Raw genomic sequence first — 16,870 nt, 5'->3', positions numbered from 1 at the left:
TTTTTTTTTTTTTTTTTTTTTTTTTTTTTTTTCTTTGTGAAATCGTCATCTCTTGAACAGGGAAAAAGTTCTCTTACCAATTGGGCGATTAAGTCGTTAGATAGATCCTTGAATAAGTATGCATTCTCAACTGTACGACGGAAAAGGTGCTGGGCAATACTGGTTCTGATTGCTTTAGGTAAATCCTCCAACACCTCTTCTTGCTTCAACTCTGCTGTCTTGAACTTGAGCTGCATGTGCGCCAACATTTGATCTTTCAAGCTTTCTGGCAGTCTATTCTTGCTTCCATAACGCAATATCTCATTTATGGAATCCCTCTGGTAAGTGACAATGCAATTCATTTATTATAAAGTGTAATGCTGAAAGAGAACTTAGAATGAGACATGGCACTAACAAATGGTTTTTATGCTCCGTAATTCTAAGACAAGAATATTAATAGTAAAAGGAGTCCATTATTACTCATTGCTTCTTGCAATATGAAAAAAGATGGCATTTGGTGATCTTGAATTAGTCAATTTAGTAGTTCCAGGTTTAAAATTATGTTTTCTATTGATACCATGCTTTGTTTTGGAAACCATTGATTATTACCAAACATAGACATAGTTAAAGGGTAAGATTCGTGCAGTAGCATTTTTTTGTTGCATTGCCAGTAGACACATCACAAATAATATGCTTTCTATGTTAGACCGGTTCCTGTAACTAGATTGAGTGCATAGAGCAAAAGGATAAATTACCATGATAAATGTTCGGATAGCACTGTGAACGATGAGATTTGTCATGTTTCCTATCAAGTAAGACGTGAGGCCGATGTTGAATAACATGTAGCAGATGCTAAAAATCTTCTCCCCTAGATTAACTGCATGCAAGTCCCCATAACCAACGGTAGCAAGTGTGACAATTGACCAATATATTGAATAGGTGTAGCCAAGCCAGATACTTCTGCTTTTAAAATCTTCTACTTCAATTCCAATCCATGTATTTTCTGCATCTTTATGATGAATTGCCAGCCAGTAGTAGAAACAACCAGCTGAATGAACTGCCAACAATGTAACCTGTCATTGGAGAACAACCCAAAGATACTTATACTTAAGCAGTGGTCTGTGAGTAGAACGTTACAAGTAAGTTTGTTATCCCTGGAAAGAAGTCTTACACAAATTAGTTTGACGAGTCTTGTTAGAAAGTAACTGAAGCGTATGTCTTTCTCCAGCCTGGATTTGAGACAATTTGTCAGTTAGATTAGTTCTGAGCTGAACATTCCAAGTCCTTTTAATTTCATATGTAAGTAGCATGAAAATGAATTTTTAATTTTTGAAATCTTTACTTTCAAATAATCTACTTCCGTTATACATTGAAGTGCAAGCAACTTGTTACCTTGAGAAAAGTTCACTAACACGCCTTAGTCGCCAGAACCGAAGTAAGTTGAGGAAACCGAAGACCTCATTGCGGTTCATCTTTCCAGTGAAAATTCTGTATATTACCTGAAATGGAAGAGTGGAGGCTACGTCCATGGGGAACCACAGGCTTGTAAGGTAACTGTAACAACACATAATTTTCTATTAATCTAATAGCTGTTCTGAAATTTGCTTCAGTAATTCATTTCGCACTGCAAATAGTTAGCTCTAACCATTCACCCAAGTCATATTTGTATATATATTTTCTACCGATTACAATTTACAACCTATCAAATTCAAGTTGTCACGATAAATCTTAGATCAAAAGATTAGAGGTTTCAATCTCTCAACCTCTTATTGTATTAAAAATAATTTTTTTTCGTCAGAAAAGTAATCATATTGTTTTAATGCCTTCTAGTTACAACTTCTACATGTGTGCAGTTGTCGTCTTGTGCTAAATTGTCATTTATTGTATAACTGTACTGTTTCCCCTTGAGCTCTTGAAACCACTTTTGAAAATTTCAATTTTCAGAAGAAGTAGATGGAAGAAGAAACCCAAACCAAAACATTACTTGGAATGGGCAAAATGAACATACCGTACAGCAATCTTCTTATGATCATCAACGAGGAGATAAGTGGATTTATCCAAATAAGCCACGAAGAAGGTCAAGACAATATCAAGGGCAAAGAATGCATCCACCACCAAATCAACGGGTAAAAGAGACCCAGTTGCCACTTTCTTGAAGGCAAGCTCAAAGGGAGATACCCACGCTGAGTACACCACAAGCACTACCAGGAAAGTTTGCCACCACCTGCATTGCATCATCATTCATATTCCAAAATGCCCAACCAAAGTGGTCCGCTCCTTTCTCTCGCCAAAAGCAAGTAAGACAAATTCTTGCTTTTGACTTGTTTTTCAAATTCTAATTATTCATATATCAATACTTCTTATAAAAAAAAAAAATCATTTATACTGTGTGTTCTTTCATTTACAGCTAATGAAATTCATCCTCATATATGGCAAGAAAAAAAAAAAAAAAATTCAATAATGAATATCCTGGATCACGGGCCTATCACACAACCGGTAGGATCAAATTTATTAGCAGAGAAACTAAGAACTAAGATATGAAAGTACTTATGGTGTGTCAAATTTAAACTATATTGTCTCTTAGAATTGCATCTACAAGTTGTTGAATTGACTCACCGATATCTTCTATCATACGGAACTATAATGAACTTGTTCAGGTTTGAGTATCCATCGGTCACAACAGTTCCAAACGCCGGCAAAAGGCTGCTGGAAACCGACGTCAAGTTCTTTATTTCGCCACTTGAGTGCCGCCGGAACAGCAAAGGCAACGGCGACCTTGTTTCGGACATTGGTGTCGTCATTGTGTTTCAGCCTCTGCAAATTCTAATGACCCAGAAACAAGACGGTCACTTTTCATGCATGCCTGAGACTTTTTATGCACACAAAAGAGGTAACTTCTACGCGAAGCCCGTGAGTTCAACTTAATATATATTAATTAAAGGGGAAGGTGGCTATGAGCATTCGTTGAATTGGTGTAAATAAATTTAAAAAAAGATCATTTCGTGACTGTTATACATCAAAGATAAGATTTATTTTAGTGATCCATGTTGACTTGCATTATTCTATGAATCGATCCCATGCTCAAGAGATGATGTCTCATAATTACTCTAATAATTGCGATTTTTATATGTAATATGCGTGTATTGTGAAGAGTTGACTCTTAATTTCAGGACTTCATCAGGGGAGAGGACTTTAAGGAAGGCTTTGTGGATCTCTTTTACCATCATTAAACATATGGTTAGTTTCTCGCTTCTTTGAATGAACCAGGTTCTCCTATGCATTATTTATATATATATATATATATTAGACGAACACAATTCTCTATAATGGTATGATATTGCCCACTTTGAGCCCAAGCTCTCATGCCTGTGCTTTGGGCTTCCCCAAAGAGTCTCAAATGAGCAGACATGGGACTTTCATCATCCAAAATATATATATATATATCCTTAACCTTAGGTAAACTGAAAGCTTAACTGTGGAAGTAATTTCATCCTCCAAAATATATATATATATCCTTAACCTTAGTTAAACTGGAAGCTTAACTGTGGAAGTAATTTCATCCTCCAATATATATATATATATATCCTTAACCTTAGGTAAACTGGAAGCTTAACTGTAGAAGTAAAAGGCGACTCTGATATCAGAATACGATACCAGGGAATAAATCCATATGAATTTGTGAACTTAATTTGAGATCTAATCACTTTATTCTGTCAATAATAATAATAAAGTATTGATGGTTCATTAATTGTTAGGGGTGGTTTTTTAATAGAAAATATTTATAGATTTGTTGTGTATCGTAGAATTTTACAACTTTATGTCCGATCTTTCTTGCTGTGATCAATTAGCAATTAGATATTTTATTTCCTTTTCCAATTTTACGCTCTAGTGTCTGCCATAATTAATTCTATTTTCAACTTAAATTATTCCTTTTCCAACTTTTCCCTCTCATGTCTGACATAATTAATATTTTGTTTTAGACAAGCTTTTTCTTTAATTGGTTAATACAATGAATCTATGTTCATATTCTCTTTTAGATTTTCAAATTTAATAACCACAGTTTTTAACTTTCTTCCGTTTTCTTAGGTAGTCCATTTTTCACTCTATTTTTTTATTTGTGAAATTAATATATATATATATGTACTATTTTTCTTCTCATTATATAATTATTTGACCAATTTCCATCCTAGTCACGTAGTGTGTGTATTTATCATTTTATTTTAGTGGCCACTATAATTATATGTGATAATCTTATCTTACGCATAAAAAGTGTAAAAATGAATCGTTGATTGACTTTTTTTTTTATATATAAAAAAAAGTTCATTATAAATCATATTTAGGAACATAAGCTTGTTTATACATACATTCATATGTTTCAACTACGACAAAATTCTTACAAATACAATATATTTTGAACCTTATTTAATAACATTGATTAATCAGAAGCTGACTTTGGAATTGTCGCAACTTGCAAGAAATTTTAGAATAATTAATTATATTATATACTTTTTATAATTCCGCCCAAACGAAATGGCCGGCCATGGTAGTAATTAATATATAATAAGAAAATGACATTAGTGACTAGAGAAAGAACTACAGCCGACCGATCTCTGAAGGTGACAAGAAAAATAAAGAATAAATAACTGGAGCGCCACATTCCTCTGCCTCCTCTTTACCTGTAGTAGAACGCTTCTTACAATAAAAATACCCTTTTGCTATATCTCTTCATTTCTTTTAATTTCAGGTTCAGCTTTGTGATCACATCTTTTGTAGCAGAAACTGAATAGCCTCGACATGAAGCAAAACCGTAACGAAAACATGTCCAATAAATATGATCGATTACATTTACTCAAAACACGGGAATCCCGATTCATTAAGCGAATCGAGTTTTTCTTTCTTTACGAGGCACCTTAAACAAGCTCTATCACACTAGAAGGCTGGAACTACTCAAACAATTGATGTTGAACCAAGTGAATGGTTGCATGGATGTTGCGAGACTATATAGGTTGAAAATTGAAAGGCAAAATCTGCTCGATTGAGATGGATTACATGTATTGAGCCAACCATTGCTTGCACATATCGAGCACGGGGAGGGCGTTTGCGTGCAATGCCTGAAAGAGAGATGGACATGAGTTATTGTTTCTAAATTAAGCTCCAAAATCACAAATAATCTCCACATTGGTCACCATTACATTAACATCATTAGGGAAAACAAAAATACATTCAATGCATTTAAAGAACATTCATATAGTTGATATTCAATAAAATACATTCAAGTAATCATAATGTTGATATTCAATATCAACGCATTTAAACAACATTCATATAGTAATAAAATCCATACAAAAAATTATCGAGTTAAATGAAAAAACAAGTTTTAAACCCCAACAAAAAAAAATTATAATAACTTGCTCAACGATCGAGAAAATTTTAAAACAGGTAAAAAGACGATTATGGTACGTATGGAGAAAGTATTTACAAATTTTCTTTTGAAAGAGCCGACATAAAGAATATATATATATATATAGATCGATCGTTTGTGGTGAAGATGGCTGACCTGATGAGCTACATACTGAACATCAGCAACACTTCCACTTCTAGAAGCAATTTGGAAAGCACTTTTCAGACGACCACAGACCACACAAGCCAAAACTTTTCTGTATGTACACAACATGAGTACCATAAGGATTTCAGGCAATTGTATTGTATGCCAAATCAAAATAATGCATCGAGGAGGAGGATGAATTCTACTAAGAACATGTTCTCTAATCCCAACATGCCATGTTTCTTTTCAAGCTACTTCCAAACAAACTCCTATTTATAACTTACTGTTTACGTATTTAATAATTAGAAGAAAGAAAGCTCGGGTTAATCAATCGGTCGGTCTTTGAAACATACCCAACTTTCCAAGGAGAAAAAACAAATCTTGGCCTATAATTCAACACACCCTTTATTTGGTTGATAAATTACAGCTTTTTTCAAAATAAGGAGAAGCCTTGAGATTCCCTTTTAACAATTACAGCATGAACCCTCTTCATTCCAATTGAAGGAGTTCTTGTGCAACTTCCTTTGGATGGGGTTCTATCCCCTTTTCGTAGTTCCATGTAAGACAGTCATTACACAAGGACACAAATCAGACAGAAGTGCAAATTGATTACCTGTGACTGCTAGTCAACATATCTATGAGACGGTCTGGTCGCTCCTTGTGTTTGTTAGCATATACATTTATTGCAGCTCCCAAGACCTGCCATTCCGAAAAACAAGCATGGTTAAAACATGTGGGACAGATGAAACATCCTACAGATTCTGCTATATGTTATACAATAGAACAAAAGTACAATTCCCTTACCTGGTCCCAATCGCCATCTTCAATGGTGCCCTTAATATTTCTGAAGAACTCCGTCAACTGACCGCCTTTCTTCCTCTCAGCAAGCGATGCAGCAACACCAGCATATATATCAACGGCTGGAGGGGCCAGGAGACGGTGTTAAAGCATCAATAGAAAAATTACAGCGACAAATTCATGAATTAGAAAAGAAAAGTTGCCCAGCCAACACAATGCAATTGCTACCTGGAAGACCAAATTGATATATAATCTGAAAGGCCAAGTCAAAGTTTTTCTCCACAAGCGTCTCGGCGATCTTACACCTTCTCCTGAAACACACAGCAATTGAATTTCTTCATTTGCTTCTTGTGAGCTATACGACTCCACAAAATATTTAAAAGCATATTGCGCTTTATCTTCTTAGAAAACAATAACACAACTTTACTTGAGTAAAATTATAGTAAAAAGCACAAGGTTCTTATCACAATCTCTCTAAACATTGTGATCCACTTTTAGCAATAAGATTTTTACCTTTTTTTTTTTTTGAAGTAAAAAAATGAACCATTCTCAGATTGGAAATGAAATATTTCTGATGTATATGGAAAGGTCAAGAGTGAAATGGCAGACCTTGTTCATGAATCATGGAAAAGTAGTTTTTAGAACATTACATGTACAAAAAATGTAAGAGCATTCAGGAAGCCATTCACAGAGACTCACACAAGGTACTTTTAGCCAAAATTTGACTCTTATTCATCTTATAATTTTATATACTTAGGATATTTTAAGACATCATCTTCACTAATAAATCAAGTGGTTACTGGCTTACTGCATATTACTATGAGGAAAATAAAATCATCGTTGATGAAGGTAATAAAACCTGAATGTTTCAGGATCATTTGGATTTCCAAAGAGTGAGTGTTTCCATTGAGGTCCATCTGAATCATTGAATGACTTCACAACTTCCACCTAAGAATACAAAAAATTCATAAGAGTTTCTAGAATTGCTTGTATAAATTGCACCTCCACCAGTGACTAAAATACGCTATACAACTACTAAACAAAGTCTGTGATTTTAACTTTAAACTTGTATCGGAATGAACAAACATCTATCTGTGTTAATTTTATAGGAGTCGAGCAATTTCTTCTTTAATAACAACCAAAGAATCCCATAATTTTTCACATGAAGTAATAGTGAGCGAATCGTTGAAGACGAAATATTCCAACTTTTCCAGACTTCTTTTCAAGTTAATTGTTAACCACTGACCAAACAAATTATTACATGTTATTTGGAGATTAATCCAGTTTTAGCATTATATGATTGAAGAAAAGCAATAACATCCATTAGACGTCAGACATTACTTGGATTGAAATCCTGGCAGAAAACCTGACAAGTCCTTCTTCAGAAAGCTTCTCAGAGGCACTTCTCACTCTAACTCCCTTTACCATAGGCTTGGTAGAATCTCCACCTTTATGTCGGGCTGATAGTGCCTCATCAAAGTGCATCTGTATTTAAAATGAAAATTGAATGATAAAGCCAAAATTAGTCGAACAAGTAGTGGAGTATAGGGGTTATAATTAAGATATACCTTTGCATGTTCTAAATGCTTGACTGCTTCCTCTGGTGAGTAAGAATTCATAAACAACTGGATACAGCAAAGACCAGCAGCAACATGATCCTGTTTCAATACCTGTGTAACATAGAGGCAAACAATAAGAAATTTGAAGAAAAGCTGAAAAGAAAAACAAGACGCTTGAACACAAGCCAACTAAAGTACATGGCTTCGAGTGATTTCTTTTGTGTACACTAGTATTATTAATTCTTTTTATTTTTTTATTTTTCTGAGTTGAGCATGTTAGAGTGTTGATTTAAATCTTTAACCTCTTGGACGAGAAACAATACTTGAATTAATTGAGTGATGCTCAAGTTGGCTTGTGTGTACATGAGTGTTACAGCAACATTATGCCCAGAAGGTGCTTGTTTTTACAAAGGGTCAACAAAGCCACAAAACCGGACAAAAAATATGAATGGAGCTTGAGTTCTCCTTAAGACTTGTCATGAGCATGTCAAAATCATGACATTGCATGGTTGAAAAAGTATGCGACACTAAGCAATTAGATTGGAAAATTTTTCCTGACTACCCAAAAAGGTAAGCTAGCAAAGGTAATCTTCTTTTATTACATTCTAAACCCTTTCCTTCACATTTAGGCTCAAAATCTAATTCATGAACTATTACAAAAAAAGCGGAAGTAATATCATCCACAGATTTAAAATCAGAATCTCTTGCTTTAGATCTACTAGATCTAAAAGTTCGCTATCCAACTAAAAACTACACAAAATGATAAAAGAAGATTCTTCATCATTCCCCCTTTTCCTTAACAGTGTCCTTAAGCCCTCTACAATCCCTTTTAACCCCTTCAAAGTCTTGTCTACAAACACAAAACCGGAAGAAAAATACTTGATAAAATTAAGAGCCTGCCAAATATTTCTGCAAGGAACATGGTAACTAGCAATATAAAAGGCTTAAATAACATGGTCATGACAACACATAAAGAAATCACTATTTTACAGACATGGGAGATCAAAAAGTGGTTTGAGGAACCATCTTGGCACAGTTAGGACAATATTATGCCAAGATTTCATTTTCATTCAATCAAAACTTATCACAATAGTAACTTCATTGTTCTTTTTGTTCCACCGATAGAACTTGAGTACTAGACAGTTCAGCAAGTTCGGCAGTTTTTTAAATTTCAAACTACTGTTATGCTTCATTACACCCATTAGCTAATTATTTTTATTCAATATAGGGAGGCATCAAGTAAATGAACTTAAATATCTTGGTAACACCACATTGACCCAATCCCTCAAAATTAAAGTCTTAAAAAAGAGGAAAAAATGGTACCTGAAACACGTATAAATAATTAAAATGCCTGTGCATTTCACAGAAGTTACAAGTACGAGCAAGTGCGGTTGCCATATACTGATTCATTGCTCCATCCTCCGGTTTAGTAGATGATAATTTTAATGAGATCACCTCCTCAAGAACAGACATAGCACCATAACCAATACAAAGATCACAGAGATCATCAATGGTCCCATAGTCGGTTGCTAATGGATCAGATCTTTGGGGTGAAGATGATGAGGTGACAGTTCCCACACTTGAGGGTTGAGGTGGCGCAGGAACAGAATCTTGAGGGAAAAACAGCATGCAGGCGTCTCTGTAATGTCCATGCTTAAACATAAATCCAAGCAACAGTTGACGTGCATACTGCAAAGAACAAAAGCACCTATCACTGACCCCATCTCATTTCAAATAAATCTAACCCAAAACATATACTATAGAAAAGTATAGTTTATTTGAAAAAATGGCAAAGAAAACCATTTAATGAGACGTTCTCTGTAGAGGCACATTGGAGGATCTTGATCATATATCTTTGGAGATGCCACTAATGTGGCCGATTTGGGTTCATTTTTTGGAGTTCTTTTACGTTTCTTTTGCTAATAACCAAGATTGTTGAACGATGGTTGAGAAGGTTGGATTGTTCCCTCCCTTTCGAATAAAGGGTAGAGTTCATTGGCAAGCTTGTTTCTTCACAATTTTTTATTATTATTATTTTTTTATTTATAAGAAGCAAAGAAACCTCCTACACTAACTAAAAAGAAAGCAACCGACAGCAAAAGGCCCTAGAGATGAGGAATTCCTAAGCATAGTACAGGAGAATCAAAAAAGGATGGGCCTCCAATATAAGATAACGAGAGAATGCTGTGTTACAAAAAGAATTGTGTAAAGCATTCCAAGAAGAGGCTGTAAACTGTACATTTTCACAAAAAACTCTGAAAGAAGAGATCTTATCTGAGAACAGTCTTCAACACCTCTTAGAAGGGTACTTGACTTAAAAGAGAAACCATACCATTTTTAGAGGGGTTAAAAGGTCTTGGAAGTAATTTTCGATAACACATTCAACACCTCTTTATGTGTTACAATTTTCTTCTAAGGCTTTTTATAATTATTGGTCAGGCATTATTCCGTTTCATTGAAGTCCCTTTCAATAGGTTTTGGCTCATCTTTGTTGGACGTTTTTTTGTATGTTGTTTTATATTCTATGATATTTCAATGAAAGCTCAATTTCTTTTTTTTAAAAAAGGAGCTATGAAAAGATGAAACTCTTCTTTAATCATGTAATGAGACGTGAAGAAATGAAACTCGGCTTTTCTATCCTTTAAAACAAAGAAGAGAAACCAGCAATAAAACTCAAGAAAGGAGAAACATGCACATAGAAAAGAATGGAAGGCCAATCAATAAACACATAAGGCCACTCACTGCCAATATTGGGTGCTTTCTGTTCTCATATTGTGCACGCTACCGTGAAAACGGATGTGTTAATGTCATACCTTTCCTTCTTCAAATCATTATTAAAATACAAAAAGCAGTAACAATTAGAAAAAAAAAAAATCAGGGCAAGAAGCATTGCAAAACACAAACAGGAGTCATAGTGCCAAGGATTACAGACAAGCTGAAGTATATATGCAAACAGATTAGGCTTACTTCTTGCATGTAACTAACACATTCAGTAAACCGAACGCTGTCCAAATTACTACGAGGTCCATCGTCATACTCTAAATGTGAACTATCATTTGCAGACTCTAGAATCCATCGGTATCTTTCTGACCGAGGAAAAGTTGATGGCATATGTAGAACATTGAGATAAGAATCTGCAGAAAGTGAATCATCTAATATCGTTGGGGCACTTTTAGCCAAATGCTCGTACCTGCAATTCAATTTCTATCATTTATTTCGATAACAAATCATCTAAGCAACTGAGTCATGTAAACAATTCGGGGTTCAATGGAAATGATATATAGAATAGCATTGTTTTACAACAAACTATTCATGTGTCAAAACTAATAACTTCTAGCAGTAGAGAGGCTAGGGAAGAAGTGGAAGTGAAGACACTAAAAATGGAAGTACCAAAATTCTATTGACAACCAAACTGAAGAAAACAGAAAGTAATAGCTCAAATGTAATAAGCATACTACCAAAAGAGGCAATGGGGAATAAAAATTGAAAGACTTACAGGTTCTCCTTTTTGTTGATCAAAGAAACACCAAAAGAAATCAAATTTCATCAGATTGCACAGCAATACATCTAATATCTTATATTGTATTCAATAAATATTTTGTTGAGAACGTAATGATATCTCATCAACTAGCCTGCCATTTTTTAGATTCAAGGAAATATAAATCAGTTACAAGAATGAATGGTCAAAGATGGTTGCCACTCGCACAAGCCAAAATACATGAGATGAATGGAAAAATACTACGGGTTATTTAGAAACTATTTCCAAAATAGTTGTATTTTTCCATATTTCCTTCTATTGAGAGTTATCACAAATGACCTTTTTTTAAAAAAATTACAGCTTTGCTGGTAGTGAATTCAGTTTGCATAATAATATTGACTCTTACTAATTCAAATAAAATTTAAAAATTGAAAATTAAAAAAAGAAAAAAAAGAGTATATTTTCTAGGCAGTTTTCCATAAAAGCCCTTAATGCAAGCAGAATGGCATCCTATTTATTTTGACAATATAACTACAATAGATAAATTTCCATTATTATATAAAATTTGTCAATGATAGTTAAGAAAACATGCATTTGCATTCGTTTTTTTTTTAAATATTATTATCAGCTGTCTATTTTCTTCACCTCAGCCGCCCTAGACCTACGTCATTTGAGTTTCTATTTCTTTGAACCGGAAATTCTAGCAAAAGAGCGATGGAAGAAAAAGAGGAGAAAAATTGAAAGTCAAATATTGTCTTACATGGATCGAACAGTAGCAACCTCCACAGGAGGGCCTCCTTCAATTGTATTGATAATGTCTTGTACAAAAGTCACGGAATCCCCCTTGTACAACTGAAAAGCTTGCCTGAGAAGCATTGGTGACAATACAAATAAGGTTACTTGAAAACTTGCTGTGAACCAGATGAAAACAGTAGGTCCTTTTAAAAGATAAAAATAAATACTTGAATTTCACACGTGCTTGCACATAGTGTTCCATCCGTATCAAAGCATGGCCCCATGCATTCCAAACAGGGAAAACATCAATCTGAGAGATATACAAAAGCAAAAATTTATATTTCACATCATTGCAAAAGGAAACGGCTGTGACAATATCAAATCCATATTACTACCTTGCACTTTTTGCATGTATATACAGCCATGCTATATCTCTCATCCAGGATCAACCTATCACGGAGACGAGCAGATGACTCCACATCAGCAATATCGTCAAGAGATGCAGCAATTCCTGACCCCAAGAGGCTTTGAAGTAGCTGAGCACGAACTAGCCAAGTGTCAGCCTGAGAATGAGCCTCAGAAAGCTCGTCTGTTGACTGACTACCCAAACTAGAGCAGCCAGCATCTGAAGACGTGTCATCAAGATCCCTACTTTTTTCAGAATTACTTGGTAATTCAGTACCACCAACAAGCTTTCTCAACAAGGATTTAGCATAGAGTAGCCCCTGAACACAGAGAAATGATTCTTTTCAGTAATCACATACCCATTAAGTTATAATGTTACGCAAGGAAAGATCCAAAAATTGCAACTATTTTGGAGTTCTCTACCAAAAGCAAAAAATATGTTCAGAAGCCACAGCATCATCAGATCATGACAAGAACATGACAAAAAAATACACCTGTACAATTGTCTCTGTAGCATGATATGCACGACCAATTATTTCCATTGATGCATTCTCAGGCAAATGCTGAGAGCTCAACACATTCTTCATCTGGTTGATACACAAGTCCATGGCACTTTTGGCAGATGTTAGCTCATCAGAACAAAGAGAAAGCAACGCCTACACATAAAGAGTCAAAATATACTGAGACGTGCAGCAGAATGCACACAGGGAAATTTCATTTCTGAAACCAAAATTGCCCGGGATAAGTAAAAACAACACTGAAAATATCCAAGAAAAAATGTAAATAACCTTACAATTCACTGAAGAATGTAAATATCTACGTTCTAATAACTGTTTAAGAAAAAAGTTAACATTGGCCTATTTTTAGTAAGCATATTATTAGGTTTCTGCAGTTTGATGGCTAATTTGACAAGAAACAAGTAATGACGTCTTTTCAAATAAAACGAAAGGTGCTGAAGCTGCTTGAACTCAAATTGTATATTCTACCTGTAGTTCCTCTAAGAATATAAATCTTTAGATTTTGACTTTGTTTTCCTTTGTTCTTTTTGCTCATTCCCATCAAATGCAACTTCCTTCAGCAATCTAGTACTGTTTTCAGGATGCATTATGCTCCTAATACCTTATAATTACTTTTTATTCTTTTTATAGAAAATATAGAAACCTTTATTCATGACCCATTTATTTCAATAAAATATTATTTTTTCAGACGCATAAAAAATAAAAGAAATCGAAAAGGTGCTCCTTATCCACTCTCCCCATAAAATCAAACCTCATAATAAGAACCAGCTTTGGGATGTACATCTATGGAAAACAAAGATACCACGACCTATCTTTTATTTTCTACAAGGAACCCAATTTTCCTAATCAAGCACCCTGTCATACCTTAAAAAGAGTAAAGTCAGGGGCACTTTCATATCTGTGAGATCCACGAACAACTTCATCCTTTTCAGTATCGCCTGTTAGCATCCACTCCTCAGAAATTGAAACAGAAGGAAGTCTTTCTTGACCATCAGTGGGATATGATAATACCCGATCCTCTTGAATTCCAGTCATTGCCTCCCAAGCAACTCTTTCAGACGGTGCAAGTCCAGAACTCTTTCTTTTTCTGTAACTCTCTTTTGGAGCAGCCTTCTCCCCAGTATTATTTCGAGGAGCCCATGAAAATGCTCTACGAGCCTCTTTCTGAAAATTACTTAGGCTTGTAGTGAAGGAGGACCTTGCAGACACTCCTGATTTTGGTTTTGGTTTAGGTCTTGTTGCTGAGATGGATACGCGATGTTCTCTAGGTGGAGAGTTGATATTGACAACAATAGCTTTAGTAGCATAGGTAATGATGACATTGTTGTCTCTCAAGGAAGGAAACTCTTTTATAATCTGCACATGGATAGATCATCGGATTTGATCTCAGAGAAACTTAAAAGTGGTTATCTTTGAATGCTTGGGATGATATTAAGTCAGCATTCCACCAGATGCATACAATTACAGGGATGTTAGAAAAGCATCAAAAGAGTACTAAAAGTCGAGAGTTATAATACCAAAGAAGCAGATTGCAGTTGCTTCCTCATCAGCAAAACCTCCAGTATCAAATGAGGATGCTCATGTAACGAAGAACATCTTTGCTGCCATGGCAGTGGCAAAGCAGCCAACACACGAAGACCTAAGGCCCAGGAGTTAAGACGAGATACCTCAACTTCGGACAGATTTCCTTCTCTACGCTTCAGGAAAAAGTGAACCTTCGGAAAAAATAGAAAGGAAATTATATTCAAGGGACAAAAATGGAATATAAATTAGAATAAAGAGGTCCAGCCAATCTTTAAACGTTAGACCAGGATACAATTATTACCAGAAGCTGCTTTGAACGAAGATTTGGTAGTAATTGCATTGCACCCATAGCCACAGGCAATGCATCATCTGAATCACGTAGTGAAGAAAGAAAGCGTGAAGCTTCCGCAGGACCTCCACCATTGAGTGGGTCAGCAGTCAAAAGCTTCACAAGTTGCCTTCCCTGTAGCTCTCGGCGTAAATCTATTGATAGTCCAGCACTTTCAGCTACCTCTAAAGCAGCAAAAACAGCTCCTTTCCCAGCTAATCTAAGAGCCAAGCCCTCAGGATCCTCCTTACACTCTGCTTCAACCTGATTTCCAAGAGAACAGCATGAACTAAAATATTATTCTAGATTAAAAAAACACTAGCAGAAAAATGGCTTTAGTCTATTTTCCCACTCAAAATGTAAATTTCTGAAAACAGATATTTGCGACCTCTTGCCAGCTGCTAAAGTGATCATCAGCACTTAATATATGGCCATATTTCTGCAAAGCTTGTCTGAATTGCATGACCTACATGTCCCATTTGATTGATCCAAAAAGCAGAAAGGAATCAGTTTTGGCTCAGGGAGAGTAATCCATAAATAAGCAACAAAGGCCAAAACAGACTAAATCTAAGAGTCAGACTTGATTTCTAAGTGGATCAGATTGAGGCAGGTGGCAGCTGCACATAGTAAGAACATTCAAAGCAGCATCCAGTTCCCACCTATGCATATACCTGTAATGGAAATTTATAATAAAAAATGAATCATTTCCAACCTCGTAAAATTTTGACCACGTATAGAAGGAGGGCTGAATAACATGCTACACTATCATGAGCATATTTCTTTAAATTAATAACTTGAAAGTCTTTAAGAGGTGATCGCCCAAATACATTTCTGAAATTTCTAGTGACCAGAAAGCAGCAAAAAGATCATGTTCCCATTGGTAACAAAAAGAAGAACCAAGCATGATGGTATGAAACAATTCTTGTATTTATTCAACTTGAGCACATGTAACAAGCATGAAGTTAAAGCATCAGAAATCAATAAGCTCAAACACCTTCGTAATTATAGAGATCAACTAGAGTTTATGATAATAATGGGAGAAAATTTTCTATGACATCACATACTTAAGGGCAAGTGTAGCCGCTAATTGTTTATCCTTCAACCGTAGACAATACTGCCAACTATTACTCCAGGTACCAGAGTTTCCATGATGTTGAGATTGTCTAAAAATTGAATCTCTTTCTTCCTCATGTTCAACCAGCAGTTTAAGCAATCGATCAGAGGCTCCATTACGTAGAAATCGATCAGAAATAGCAAGAGCATCCATTAACTGGCCATCATCGATTAAGCTGTTCTAAAAATAAAATAAAATTTAAATTAAAAAAACAACAACACTTTGTTAGAAGTTATTTTATCTATATATATAAGAAACCAAATTTTTATTGAGATAAATGAAGGAGCCGCAATGATCAGTATGACTACACAAGTAGGCATCCTCCCAACCATACAACTACTGATTTCATAATTCAGTAAATTTGAACATCGAAACTCATAGAAGTAAATTTCCAAACTAAATGACAAACCAAACATGCATCATGTCATGTGTATTTCTTTTAATTTTTTTAAGAATATTACATCACATGTGGAGTAGAAGGATTCACAACCACAACCACAACCTCCTAGAAGAGGTAGAAATTCCTGAACTGTTGAGCTGCACCTACGTTAGCACCATTGGCACCATGTGTGTCTTTTATTAGGAGCATAGATAGTGATTTTCTATCTTTTTTTTCTATTATTTCTGGTAAGATATGCAATTAGCTTGGTATGGATCAAATGATAATGCATCTGAGAAGAACTGGGTAACATAAAAGAAACATGAACACCTTTTAAATGGGTGCTATTATGGCAACATGGGAAAGAACACCTTCTAAATGGTGCTAGTACGGAAACCAAGGAAGATCGATGATAGCCAGACTGCCCCTTCAATTTTGTGGCGAGAGAGACTTTGTTTTTATTGTTTTTTTTTTTTTTTTTTTTTTTTTTTTTTTTTTTTTTTTTTTT

At 35.0% G+C, this 16,870-nt stretch overlaps 2 protein-coding genes and 1 long non-coding RNA gene across 7 annotated transcripts in view; 1 reads left to right on the top strand and 2 right to left on the bottom strand.

Annotated features, from left to right (window-relative positions):
• Positions 1 to 2,804, bottom strand: part of LOC111443467 (potassium channel KAT3-like) — a 7,158-nt gene extending 4,354 nt beyond the window's left edge. Inside the window, exons 1-6 of the mRNA XM_023081283.1 lie at positions 2,596 to 2,804; positions 1,988 to 2,203; positions 1,372 to 1,533; positions 1,151 to 1,208; positions 735 to 1,052; positions 78 to 317 (exon numbers count right to left, since the gene is read on the bottom strand). Coding sequence (XP_022937051.1) covers positions 78 to 317; positions 735 to 1,052; positions 1,151 to 1,208; positions 1,372 to 1,533; positions 1,988 to 2,203; positions 2,596 to 2,780 — 1,179 coding nt within the window. The 5' untranslated portion in view covers positions 2,781 to 2,804. The remainder of the gene's footprint in view (positions 1 to 77; positions 318 to 734; positions 1,053 to 1,150; positions 1,209 to 1,371; positions 1,534 to 1,987; positions 2,204 to 2,595) is intronic.
• LOC111443469 lies at positions 63 to 3,306 on the top strand. 3 transcript variants are annotated; one of them, XR_002710500.1, is made up of 7 exons: positions 63 to 178; positions 273 to 320; positions 1,008 to 1,118; positions 1,408 to 1,529; positions 1,924 to 2,276; positions 2,637 to 2,869; positions 3,150 to 3,306. It is a non-coding gene; the product is annotated as an uncharacterized LOC111443469 (long non-coding RNA). The 3 variants fall into 3 exon arrangements; XR_002710499.1 differs by having other exon boundaries at positions 1,355 to 1,529; XR_002710501.1 differs by having other exon boundaries at positions 1,355 to 1,529; positions 1,889 to 2,276.
• Positions 3,307 to 4,461: 1,155 nt separating this feature from the next.
• The window catches only part of LOC111442884, a 27,296-nt gene continuing 14,887 nt past the window's right edge, over positions 4,462 to 16,870 (bottom strand). For 2 of the 3 annotated variants that reach the window (XM_023080443.1, XM_023080444.1), the window contains 20 exons: positions 15,934 to 16,158; positions 15,450 to 15,540; positions 15,258 to 15,335; positions 14,843 to 15,133; positions 14,535 to 14,732; positions 13,882 to 14,373; positions 12,994 to 13,155; positions 12,490 to 12,819; positions 12,322 to 12,404; positions 12,120 to 12,224; positions 10,849 to 11,071; positions 9,205 to 9,570; positions 7,891 to 7,992; positions 7,664 to 7,807; positions 7,182 to 7,270; positions 6,551 to 6,633; positions 6,329 to 6,444; positions 6,138 to 6,223; positions 5,537 to 5,636; positions 4,562 to 5,090 (listed from right to left, as the gene is read on the bottom strand). In XM_023080443.1, the coding sequence (XP_022936211.1) occupies positions 5,025 to 5,090; positions 5,537 to 5,636; positions 6,138 to 6,223; positions 6,329 to 6,444; positions 6,551 to 6,633; positions 7,182 to 7,270; positions 7,664 to 7,807; positions 7,891 to 7,992; positions 9,205 to 9,570; positions 10,849 to 11,071; positions 12,120 to 12,224; positions 12,322 to 12,404; positions 12,490 to 12,819; positions 12,994 to 13,155; positions 13,882 to 14,373; positions 14,535 to 14,732; positions 14,843 to 15,133; positions 15,258 to 15,335; positions 15,450 to 15,540; positions 15,934 to 16,158 (3,430 nt within the window). In that variant the 3' untranslated portion in view covers positions 4,562 to 5,024. Of the gene's footprint in view, positions 5,091 to 5,536; positions 5,637 to 6,137; positions 6,224 to 6,328; positions 6,445 to 6,550; positions 6,634 to 7,181; positions 7,271 to 7,663; positions 7,808 to 7,890; positions 7,993 to 9,204; positions 9,571 to 10,848; positions 11,072 to 12,119; positions 12,225 to 12,321; positions 12,405 to 12,489; positions 12,820 to 12,993; positions 13,156 to 13,881; positions 14,374 to 14,534; positions 14,733 to 14,842; positions 15,134 to 15,257; positions 15,336 to 15,449; positions 15,541 to 15,933; positions 16,159 to 16,870 lie in introns of all 3 variants that reach the window. The other variant, XM_023080442.1, reaches the window with a different exon arrangement.

This window comes from Cucurbita moschata, unplaced genomic scaffold, assembly GCF_002738365.1.
Source record: "Cucurbita moschata cultivar Rifu unplaced genomic scaffold, Cmos_1.0 Cmo_Scf00005, whole genome shotgun sequence".
In the NCBI taxonomy this organism is placed as follows: Eukaryota; Viridiplantae; Streptophyta; class Magnoliopsida; order Cucurbitales; family Cucurbitaceae; genus Cucurbita; species Cucurbita moschata.
The sequence above is the reverse complement of the archived record's forward strand: the minus strand, read 5'-3'. Positions and strand labels throughout refer to the sequence as shown.